Below are 11,517 nucleotides of genomic sequence, written 5' to 3'. Positions count from 1 at the left end.
TCCAGGAAGCTTGTCCAATGTTGCACCATGGATAACCACAGTCGGAGCCGGCACAATGGATCGTCAGTTTCCAGCATATGTTACTCTTGGAAATGGAAAGAAATTAACTGGGGCATCAGTCTACAGTGGGAAATCCTTAGCTGGCTCCTTAATGCCACTGGTGTATGCTCGTAATGTTAGTAGTACATCCAATGGCAATCTATGCACGAAAGGAAGTCTAATTCCAGAAAAAGTTAAGGGGAAGATAGTGGTTTGTGACCGAGGGATGAATCCAAGGGCACAAAAAAGTTTAGAAGTAAAAGATGCAGGTGGCATTGGGATGGTTCTTTCAAACACTGATGCCTTTGGAGAAGAACTGGTTGCTGATGCCCATTTTATACCTACAGCAGCTGTGGGTCAGATTGCAGGTGATGAGATAAAAAAGTACATACTTTCTGAACCTAATCCAAGTGCAACAATTGCATCCGCAGGCACCCAACTTGGTGTTCAACCATCCCCTGTGGTAGCAGCATTCAGTTCCAGAGGTCCAAACCCAATCACGCCAGACATACTCAAGCCTGATTTAATAGCACCAGGTGTTAATATACTTGCCGGTTGGACAGGAAAAGTTGGTCCTACAGGGTTGCCTGAAGACACCCGTCATGTGGACTTCAACATAATTTCTGGTACTTCCATGTCATGCCCACATGTGAGTGGTTTGGCTGCACTAGTTAAAGCTGCACATCCAGAATGGAGCCCTGCAGCTATAAGATCAGCACTAATGACAACAGCTTACAGTAAATACAAGAATGGAGAAAGAATTCAAGATGTTGCAACTGGAATGGCATCAACACCATTTGATCACGGTGCTGGACATGTGGACCCTGTATCAGCTCTTGACCCTGGCCTAGTGTATGATATCACAGTTGAAGACTATTTAAACTTCCTTTGTGCCATAAAATATAGCTCAAGTATGATCAAGATCATCACAAAGCAAGATTATTCCTGCAAGGTGGATAAGGAATACAGCGTAGCAGGTCTTAACTATCCATCTTTTGCTGTTCCCCTGCAGACAGCCTCAGGCCCAAATGGTGGTAGCAGTGCACCAACAACAGTCAAGTATACAAGGACCCTAACAAATGTGGGCAATCCAGCAACTTACAAGGTCACAATCTCTCAGGAGACAGAGGCAGTCAAGATTCTGGTTCTTCCAGAGGTGCTCGATTTCAGCAATCCAAATGAGAAGAAGACTTACACAGTGAAATTCACTGCAAGGTCCATGCCCTCAGGCACGACCAGCTACGCTCATTTGGAATGGTCAGATGGAAAGCACATAGTTGGTAGCCCAATTGTATTTAGTTGGACATAGAATAATTTGGTAGTATACTAATAATTGTAAGAAATGCACCCTACACTCTGAAATGCACATGTTATCCCCATAATATCCAGGCACTAAATCTCCAAGGAGCTGAAACATTCCCCAACCGTGTCTCTACATCCGCAAAACAGGGTGAACCCGCTGGTTTATGAGCTTTGATAGAAGTCAAAGTAGTCCAGAAAGAAACAGAACTAAAACCAATACCCTAAAGACGGACCAGAACTCGATGACGAGACAGTGTTCCTCATACATTTCTTGATATTTAGTGCTCTTCTTTTGTTTATATTTTTGCTGAAACAGAAATTGATGTATATATTCAAGAAATAATCAAGGTTCTGAAAATTGGATCAAGCCAATAATTTTAGAGTCACAAAATGTGCAATAAGTTCACGAAAGTTTGAGTTAGCCGTCACTTCCTTCAGATTTCAGGGCTCCCCTCATAATGTTCCCAACCACCATTACCACATCACATACAAAGTGCAAACTTCGGTTCTTGGTTTTATATTCTTCTACTTACTTTTCATGGATGCTGTTACAAGTTAATTCCTTCAAATGAGGTAGGCATCATATTGTCCTCCTTCTCATGATGGAGAGTTGATACTTGATCATTAGATCTCATGGTCTTTGTATCATCCATCTGTAGCTTCACAGACAATAATCATAATATCTTATATTAAGCAAAAGGAAATCCGATAAAGCATATATATTACCTAGCATAATTTGTCAAACATCATGAACCAGGAGAAACAAGAGAAAAGACCATCGTTATCAATCAGATATTCAGACTCTACTATGGAAGAACCGAATGACAGGTTACACTCTAGTACATGTTAACGTGTTCATAACACAAAACTCAAAAACACAATGTAAATAAACTATTAGTCAGCATCATCGATTGACTGACAAACAGGAAGGTAATAAGTATCCAACTGCCAGTACTTGTGTTTCACACCCTCCCACGTTTCTTCTCCTAAGCATTCCTTCACAGGTAAGGGTATCAACTGTGTTGAGTAACCCAAATTCTCAAGTTCCAGAGCAACTAACTGACAATAAACAACATGAAAGAAGGGATTACCACCACAAAGACCATTGAAGAATGAATATATTCCTCCAGGCTTTAACAATCGTGGTAGATATTGGTGAAACTCTCTCATGTCTTCATAATATTCACCGTAGGTGTCAAAGAATATCCCTGAAAAATGGAACCAGCGAGTTTTATTTGTTAAAGTCATTTAAATAAGCAGTACTTGATCTTCAATAGGAAATGTATATATCAAACAACAATCACTAGAAATGAAATAAGAGAAAGAAGTGATGGAAGTCTGAAAGATACCTAAAACAACTAATAGAAAATTGCCTCTACTTTAGTTACCAAATATCCATGTAAAGATAGATGCAAGCATTTCTCCATTATTTATACATTAAATTTAATCATAGGGACTTCCATAAAGATTTTTTAATATACGGGCATTTTGTATAGGGCAATTTGTAGCTCATGAAAGAAAAAGATAGGATTACCGTAAGTATGATAAGGCATTTCTATCCTTCAACTAAACAGAACACCTAAATTCAAATGTCTAACCCTAAATTAAAGTTGGTGACAGTCTACATGAATTTGAACTACATGGATTAACTACTTTTCTACGTTCTTACCGCTTCATATTCGCATGAAAGTGAACTATGGGCAATAGCGGTAACTAAAGGGAGCATTCTAGACTTTTGAGTTGTTGTGGTACAAGAATGACTATACATAAGAACTTTTAATCAATTTATTTTTTGTTCATTTCAGAATATGAGCATTTTGTTATATTTACTATTACTTTCAACTTGTTTAAATAAGAAGGTATTTAGAAAATAATAGATAAATGATATAGAAATTATGTGATCTTAATTATTTTTACTAATTAATAAAAGAAGCGCAACTTTGGTTTAGAACTTCTTGTTGAAGTATATGCGGTAACAGATGACTAGTCCATATTTCTAATATGTTTAAGTAAAAAACAATATGCCAAAGTGTACTTACTTACAACAGAGAATAATTCCAATAGTTTACAAGAAGTAACAAATATTACCCCTTACGAAAGAGTTTCATATACTGGCAAACTAAAAGGGGGTTTTTGTGTAAATCTAGACAAAGCTTAGGAGTGTAGATTACCATATAGAACAATTATGCTGAGCGTGGTTATGGAGGTAGAATCAAAATTTTCACTATTTCTCTTTGATGGCATCATCTTTTCTGCCACAGCAGTAACAACAGAAAGGCAATCTGTAAACTTATCTCAAACCTTAAAGAAAGTAAATGCTAGTGGATATACTACTGGGAAGTCCTTTATATTGGGGAAACCTTAGCGGAAGTCTCTGTAATTACTCTTTAAATTGGAAAGGACTAATTGAATGATGTGCAAAATCAAAAAGCACCTAGTGATGTAAGAGAACTACCCTAAAGCTAATAATGCTAAATCTAAAGATTTCTATTTTCAAAGGTATTGAATAATGAGTTTACCCCATGTATTTATAGGCTTACAGCAAAGAATGAATAAGGTAAACTAGGAAATAGAACCCTACTAAATTTATACTACTACAAAATTTCCCGTCTCAATATTATTTATTACTATTATTCTTATCATATTTCTTTGGATCTCCATCACCTAATTAACTGACAAACAAGTGGAATATAAGTCAATAGTGACAACTTAGGATATATTCAGAGGCCCAATCTATATCAAGAGTAAGCAAATAGTTGATATACTTGGTTACACCACACTAAAGTAATTAAAACTAGGGTTCCACCCCTCCTGAACAAAATACACGAAGCTAGGGCCCACTTAATATTCCACAAGCCTATTCATTTGTAATCGAGCTCATCAAAGTAGAACAATCAAGTCAAGCTTGCCAAGCAACATATTCAGATATGATATTCTTTGTTATAAGTATATTACTAAGAAAAAGAAATTCATAAATCATATTAAAGCTAAAATGTCATTTCCAAACAAAGAGACTTCAGCTTTCTTCAAGCTTTTACCTGAGTACAACCACTGACGATAATCACTACAGAATTAAGATAAAAATCAAATTTTCACAATATATATAAAAAACCGCAGAAGTATGCCTGCCAAGTGTATTGGTTTGAAATGCGAGTACATGAGGCAACACAGATACGTATTATTGTGTGGAAACCACCTCTGCTCCCAGACTGTGTCTTTCCATTTTCAGTTTCAATTAGAAAGTAGGTCTCTGGGCAAGGATCCATAAAAGAAAGAGGTACTCATTCAACTATATAGTAAATACTTTGATGAAACTGACCACAAATTATCTGAAACATAAAGTCACTGAATAACTATCCATTAATGTTCTTTGGATGAGCTAAAAATTTTGAATTATATTGAGACCATATAAGATATCACAAAATGTTAGGCATAAATTTTAAAGGAGGAAATTATAAGGTCCAAAAGATAAGAGCTTATAATCTCAAATAAGTTGGATGCATAGTTTATGTTTTAAGATCTTAAAAAACTCATTCTGCTTGCCCACATAAAAATATTAGATTACTAACATCTTATGCATTTCATGAGCAGTCTAAACAATTTAAGAGCTAATGTCAGAATGTAATCTAACACATCATAATCTCAAAAGTACCTTTTGAAATAGGAGCTTAAGGGTTCATTTGGTTCGATCAGAGAAAAGGGAAGTAAAACGGGGAGGAAAAGTGAAAAGGCTAGAGGGAGAGGAAACAATAATAATTTTTCTTAGGTTGTTTGGCACGCGAAAAATAGAATAAGAATGGAAAGCTAATTTTTCAAGTGATTAGCTCTTTCTCTTCATTTTGTGCTACAAAATAAACAAGTTAATATTATGGTAAAATAATTTGAAGTTACCAAAAATTTAAAAACTTTTTAACAAAAATATTCACCAAACAACAAGAATATTTTTCATATGGTTATCTTTTCTCAACAATTATGTAAGGGGGTTATTATCGGGAGAAGGAAAAAAGAAATGTTGGGAAATTATATGTATGGCTAATAGAGTAAATAAAAATAAAATATATACTTTTTGGTCTTTTTAGCCTTATACTTTCATTTTTCCGCCCAATTTTTTGGACGGAAACAAAATTGGACTCCAAGGGAAGGTTTCATATACATCCAATTTTAGTTCACCTCTGTCAATTCTTCCTAACCAAACACCAAACTTATACTTATACGTCCCTATTTACTTCCACTTTCTTATACACCCACTTTTCACCCAACAAACAAGCACTAGCACATGTTTCAACGAAAATTAGACAAACACCAGCCTAGAAGAGCAACCAAGAAGGAGGTCATAAACAGCATATTAGTTATGGAAGCACAATATGAAACACAGGAGTCTTTTGCAGAATATTTTGAGTTATGTTGACTTTGATATCCTGGATTAGAACCTTTAATTCAGAATTGAAAAAGATTACATGCGAAAGTGAGGCTTTACATGTTGGCACACACAGCAAACACAGTTTCCTTGTGCATCAGTCATATAACCAAAACACCTAGAAGAAAAAATATATGTGTGTATCTTACCATCGTATGATTCCAGTTGAGAGAGAACATCCTGCCAGCGACCAAACACTATCTTCACATTCTCCTTTTCACCCCACCCAGTGCGAAGCATACGATCATAGACCTCAGGATGAGCTTCAATAATAGTGTGTGACACAGGTGCGTATTGTTGTATTGCAGTATCCACAAGACCCATGCCAAACCCAACGTTTAATATGTGCCCACCTCGTGAGCAAATAGCTTTTGCATGAGCTTCCATTAGTGGCCTCTCCCAAGCCATCATAACAGCCTTGCTTTTTGTATCCATTACCTTATCCTCACTAAAAGTAACCCTGTCTTCTAAATAATCCCTATTAGGTTTACCATCTGCATTGTCTTTCCTTGCTATTGTTCCAAGAATCAATTCAGCTTGTATGCCTAGAAATAACCAAAAACCTACCATTAATTGAATGAATTACATAGAAGGCAATAGCTTGGAGTAGGGATTGAAACAAATAGAACTCGAGTTGAGCTCGGCAAAATCTTGAGGCGCATGCTTGACTACGAGCTCGAAGTAGCTCAAGCTCATCAAAATAAATTTATTTTTAATTAGAATTTAAAATAAATTTGAAATAATTACTATCTTTTTAGAAATTTATTAAAAAAACATTAGCTTGTCAAAAGAAAAATTACTGTGGATTTAATAATAAAAATATATTCCTTGTCTTTTAAAGTAATGAGATGACGTAAAGAAAACAGAACAATAATTAATTAAAAATTATATATAATAATAATTATTATTAGTTGATTATTCATACAATCAAAGTTTTAAAAAATATGTGTACATTAATTTAATTTAATGCTAGGAATATAGCTTCATAATATCTTTATCATACATCTAATATTAATTTAGACGTAACATAATTAGTAAAAGATGTCAAAAATATGCATTCTAAATACTTACACATAACTTGATATAGTCATATATTTTAAATCGCAATGATATATATAAACATTAAAAAGCTATTTGCTAGAAATAAAATGAGAAATAATTATGAAAATATACTATTAAGATATGATGATAGCAATTTAAAATTCTTATACTTATCAATAATGTAAAAGACATAAAAGAACTTTATAAATGAAGCTGCAGTTCATCTATTTTACACATACATATAATACAACATCAATGAAAATAAATGTAATTGTTTGATCATTCATTTTTATTATTATGTTTAGTATTAATTCATAGGGATTATCACAATGTCAACATAAGCTTATAAGCAATAAAATAGAAATACTATACATAGTTGTGTATTTGGGTCAACATATATGCTAACAAGATAATATAGAAAATTATTGTTATTTGTTAGAATTTATTAATTTACAAAAGTACAAGATATTAAGGAATTGATATTAAAATATCTTAATAAAAATCAAATGAAATATATTATATAATTCTTTACAAATGATTTGTAAAAAGTTACTAAAAAATTAAGCTTATTTTTAGATAGAAGTTAGATAATATAAGAAAAAGTATTAATAATAAAAAATGAGATATTTATTAGATATAATTCTAATATATTGTAAAACATTTTGAACATTAAATTGGATATATAATTAAATATATAAAAGTACAAAAAAATATATATTAAAAAGAAGAAAAAAAAATGCTAGCAAGCTAGTTAAACAGAAACATTTAGGCTCAAGCTCTAGTTGAGTTCCAGTGAAACCGGTTCGCAAGCTCAACTAGTCTTGCACCCCTAGCTTGGAGATTGCATCAAACAGTCAGGAAAAATAATGGCAGTGTAGGTAAGACTCTTATTGATATTATTAACATTGAGCAATCTGCAAGAAAAATAATATTGCCACTAAGGTTCAGCTCTGGAGCAAGGAGCAAGCAATTGAGCATATTGCAGAATGTACTCTGGCATAGAAGATGCCTCATAGCTTTTACCTTGCTCTAGTAGAAAATTGTTATCCCTAAATTGTTTCCACTTTGTACAATGCATAAGCTGAGACTTGTGATGCATGATCTTAAAACATAACAAGCAAGATCTGTTGTGCAAGTATATATGCAGCTACATGCATATTATGCATATAACTGTTTCACAACCCTTCAAATGAATAAAATTGCTATCAAGAGATAGTTTGTAATTGTATTCTCAAGTAGCAGAATCACTAGCCTTCACCTGGAACAGGGCCATAAAATTAGAAGCACATAGTACAGTAATCAACTTCATCTTTCAAAGTCACACATTGAGCATGTTACGATGGAAACTAATACATTGGCATAGTTGGTGACCAGTGTAAGATGTAGTCTACTTTTCTTAGTCAAAATGAATTCTCCCATTACCTACTTAGCAGACAATAGGTCACGTTAATTTTTTACAAAACCTTGAGGTGATTTGTGATTCAACCATCGAACAGTTTGGACTCCTTAACATCTGTTTGTGTTTCTTGTCAGGCCCAAATGAAAAAGGAAACTAAAAAGTTAGCACCGTGAAGGAGATTGGGTAAGGTCATACTCCAACCAACATATGATTTAAAGTGGGTACTAACTCTAGCATAACTTAATTTTTATACATATCAAATAAGTTAGAAAAAATGCTGCAAACCTGATAGAAATTAACTCAAAGCACAACGTCTCGGAAACCTTAACCGTAAGACAGGGGATAAGTAACTTATCCTGCTAGTACAAGGTTCATATCTCCAAGAACACTGAATAATTTGGCTTATTGACTTACAGTACCACGTGGCTCTCTAATTGCCAAATATAAAAAAAACAAAGAAAGTTGCATGGAAGCAGTTCAGTTTTTCAATCTATTAATGAACAAAGAAAATTGCATGGAAAAACAACCATTTTCCATGGCAAAATTGTGGAAATTTGCATCAAGATATCGACCTGCATTGAGGAGGATGTCGAAAGCGGATTGATGACCATTTTCCATGGCGAAGTCTCCGGCAGAGAGATTGGAAGGGGAGAGAGCGTTCCAGGGGGCGCCGCTATCGAGGAGCATTTTCACCACTTCAGGGTAGCCGTTTCTGGCGGCGTGCATCAGCGGCGTCAGGCCCTCACCATCGAAGTAGGTGACATCAGCTCCGGATGCAATCAGGGATTTCACTCTGCCAAGGTCGCCGTCTCGGGCTGCCTCGCGGAGTGATTCTTGTTTGTTTTCCTCCATGGCTGCCTCTGGTTTGGCTTAAACCCTCTCACGACTGTTCCTTTTTGAGGGGAAGGGTTCTGCAATTTACATATCTTAATCCGCGGAATCTTAACCATATTGTCCATATAATTAATTTGGGTTATTTATTTTTTTATTATTCAAAAAAAATATATTAATATATTTTTTTTTATTATACTAATATTAATATGTCGAGTCATTATTTTAAATCACGACTTGATATTAAAAGTATTTTTTTTAATAAATATCACCAAGTCGTGATTTAAGGTCACGACTTGGCTATTTTTCCTTTTTCTCTTTCATTTAAATAATTGTGTATAATTTAATTATATATAATTAATTTTTAACAATATATTAAAGTGTAGAAAATCATAAAATTAAAATTATATTAATTTAAAAAATTACAATTAAGTGTACAAATGTAATAGTGTATATTTTTTTGTATTATTATAAAAGATACAATTATTCTTGGCAACCCGGTACCGGCACATCTGATTGTATAGAAGAATTTCTTTGTTGGGCTTATTGCCTTGCACACATTTGCACACAATCCATCTCGTTGTGAATACATGTTGTTTGATTTCAATCAGGGCACGAAGAGATGCGAATAGTAGTGTCGTGGACCAACTCAAATCCCAGTACATCCCATTAATCTTCGAAATGTAGAAGTTCAAATGACTTATAATATGTATTTTTATAAGTCATTATATCGTAATAATCTTTCACCATTGATGCAGCATTAATCATGTATGCAACGCATACCTTTTGAGCGTGACTGCAAGGAATACCAAATTGAGTTCACTTGCCGCAAGAACATTCTCAGTTCGTAATTTTGACAATATGGGTATTGACTCCATGTCCACTGTGATGTTTTGTAACAACCGAGGTGGACTGTTGGAACTGATGGTATTTGGTGACGGTATGCTCAATATAATTTTGATGTTAACGTGTGAATATCTTATGTGCAAAATCCGTCCACAGTTGGTTGTTGGCCAACATTACAAAACTTCTGGAATATTACCTTAGTTATTTAGGCTTTAGCCTGGATGCAAATGCGTTCAAGGGCTTAAGATTGCAAACATCTGCAATTATATCTCATTTGGCGGCGGTCGATATAACTCATAACACTCCCTATGACGTCGTCGTCCAATACGCCCATACTGTTGCGTTATTTCTATTGGGGGGAATGATGTGCCCAAATTCCTCAGGTAACCTAGTATCATTACTATATCTTTCAACATTAGAAGATATAGAAACAGTCAGGAACTATAGTTGGGGAGTGCTGTGCTGGCATTTTTATATCGTGAATTATGCAACGCCAGCACAAAAGGCAAAGCGGCAATTAGTGGAGCAATATAATTGTTGCAGGTAAAAATTTACTTCATAACTCTTACACAAGTTTTTGGCTCTGAATATTAATTATTAACACATATTTGTATTATTCATACAGATTTGGACATGGTCACGAATTACTCCACTTTGTCCTGGACTTGGTGCAGACGACTATTTATGGACCAAGTCTAAATGGACTACAATCGTTGGCTCTGCTTGGAATTGTCAGCACACGTTCACTCGAACAGTACGGGGAACTGTCCGGGTGATAAGAGAAATACTGGATGAGATACAGGCGGATCAGGTAACTTATTTTTAATATTATACGTACATTTATACCGTGAATTAAATGCGTATTAATTTACATCTTTTTATTTATTACAGTTCATCTGGCAGCCGTATGACATGGACTCAGATGTCATTATGACTTACGCCGCTGATTTGAACCCCCAGTTATGGTAGTCATCATGTCCATTGATATTCTACGCAATAGTTGAAATGCATCATCCTGAAAGGGTTCTTCGCCAATTCGGGATGAGGCAAAATATTCCAAAAGCAACGGATACCCGGGATATGAGCCTCCATCAAATCTCCGTAAAAATCACACGGGCACAGATTGGTACCTACAACACATACACATCACTAGATAGCAAATACGATATGACACGGTTGTACAGAGGCCACCTATTTCTAATAGAAGAGAAACAGAACGAGGTTATTGGGAATGGTATTACAACATAACAAGAAATTTCGTGTCGTCATCTACTGATAGACGTGTGGAAAGCGGGTACCAACCTGGAGAAGCACATATGTTGCAAGTTGTGGTACGTTGTTACATAATATCACATTTTATATTTTTGATAGACAACACACAGCTCATATTTTTCTACAATTTTCAGGCAAACGAGGTGAATGACCTTGAAACTTTATGTCGATCTAGACCACTAAATATTGAAGGATATAGTCGGTGGATAAATTTGAACATGAGTAACATATTATCAAGGAATCCATAACCCAACAGCCATAACAAATTGCTTCTTCATCCGATGATGCTCCCACAACATCCCACAGACAAAAAAGAAGTCCTAGCCGAATGTCTACTAGTTCAGTTGAACGTCATGATGTTGGGGTGGAT

At 34.9% G+C, this 11,517-nt stretch overlaps 2 protein-coding genes across 4 annotated transcripts in view; one reads left to right on the top strand and one right to left on the bottom strand.

Annotated features, from left to right (window-relative positions):
* The window catches only part of LOC105155587 (subtilisin-like protease SBT1.7), a gene marked incomplete in the record, with an annotated part of 2,845 nt that extends 1,146 nt beyond the window's left edge, over positions 1 to 1,699 (top strand). Inside the window, 1 exon segment of the mRNA XM_011071481.2 lies at positions 1 to 1,699. Coding sequence (XP_011069783.1) covers positions 1 to 1,348 — 1,348 coding nt within the window.
* Positions 1,972 to 9,125, bottom strand: LOC105155586 (protein arginine N-methyltransferase 2). 3 transcript variants are annotated; one of them, XM_011071479.2, is made up of 4 exons: positions 8,771 to 9,125; positions 5,908 to 6,303; positions 2,433 to 2,549; positions 1,972 to 2,000 (listed from the first exon to the last, which is right to left on the bottom strand). In XM_011071479.2, the coding sequence occupies exons 1-4, from the start codon at positions 9,048 to 9,050 to the stop codon at positions 1,987 to 1,989; spliced, it is 807 nt and encodes a 268-aa protein (XP_011069781.1). In that variant the 5' UTR covers positions 9,051 to 9,125; the 3' UTR covers positions 1,972 to 1,986. The 3 variants fall into 3 exon arrangements, with proteins under 3 accessions (XP_011069781.1, XP_020554190.1, XP_011069780.1); XM_020698531.1 differs by lacking the exon at positions 1,972 to 2,000 and adding an exon at positions 2,046 to 2,337; XM_011071478.2 differs by lacking the exon at positions 1,972 to 2,000 and having other exon boundaries at positions 2,046 to 2,549.

Source organism: Sesamum indicum, linkage group LG2, assembly GCF_000512975.1.
Source record: "Sesamum indicum cultivar Zhongzhi No. 13 linkage group LG2, S_indicum_v1.0, whole genome shotgun sequence".
In the NCBI taxonomy this organism is placed as follows: Eukaryota; Viridiplantae; Streptophyta; class Magnoliopsida; order Lamiales; family Pedaliaceae; genus Sesamum; species Sesamum indicum.
The sequence above is the reverse complement of the archived record's forward strand: the minus strand, read 5'-3'. Positions and strand labels throughout refer to the sequence as shown.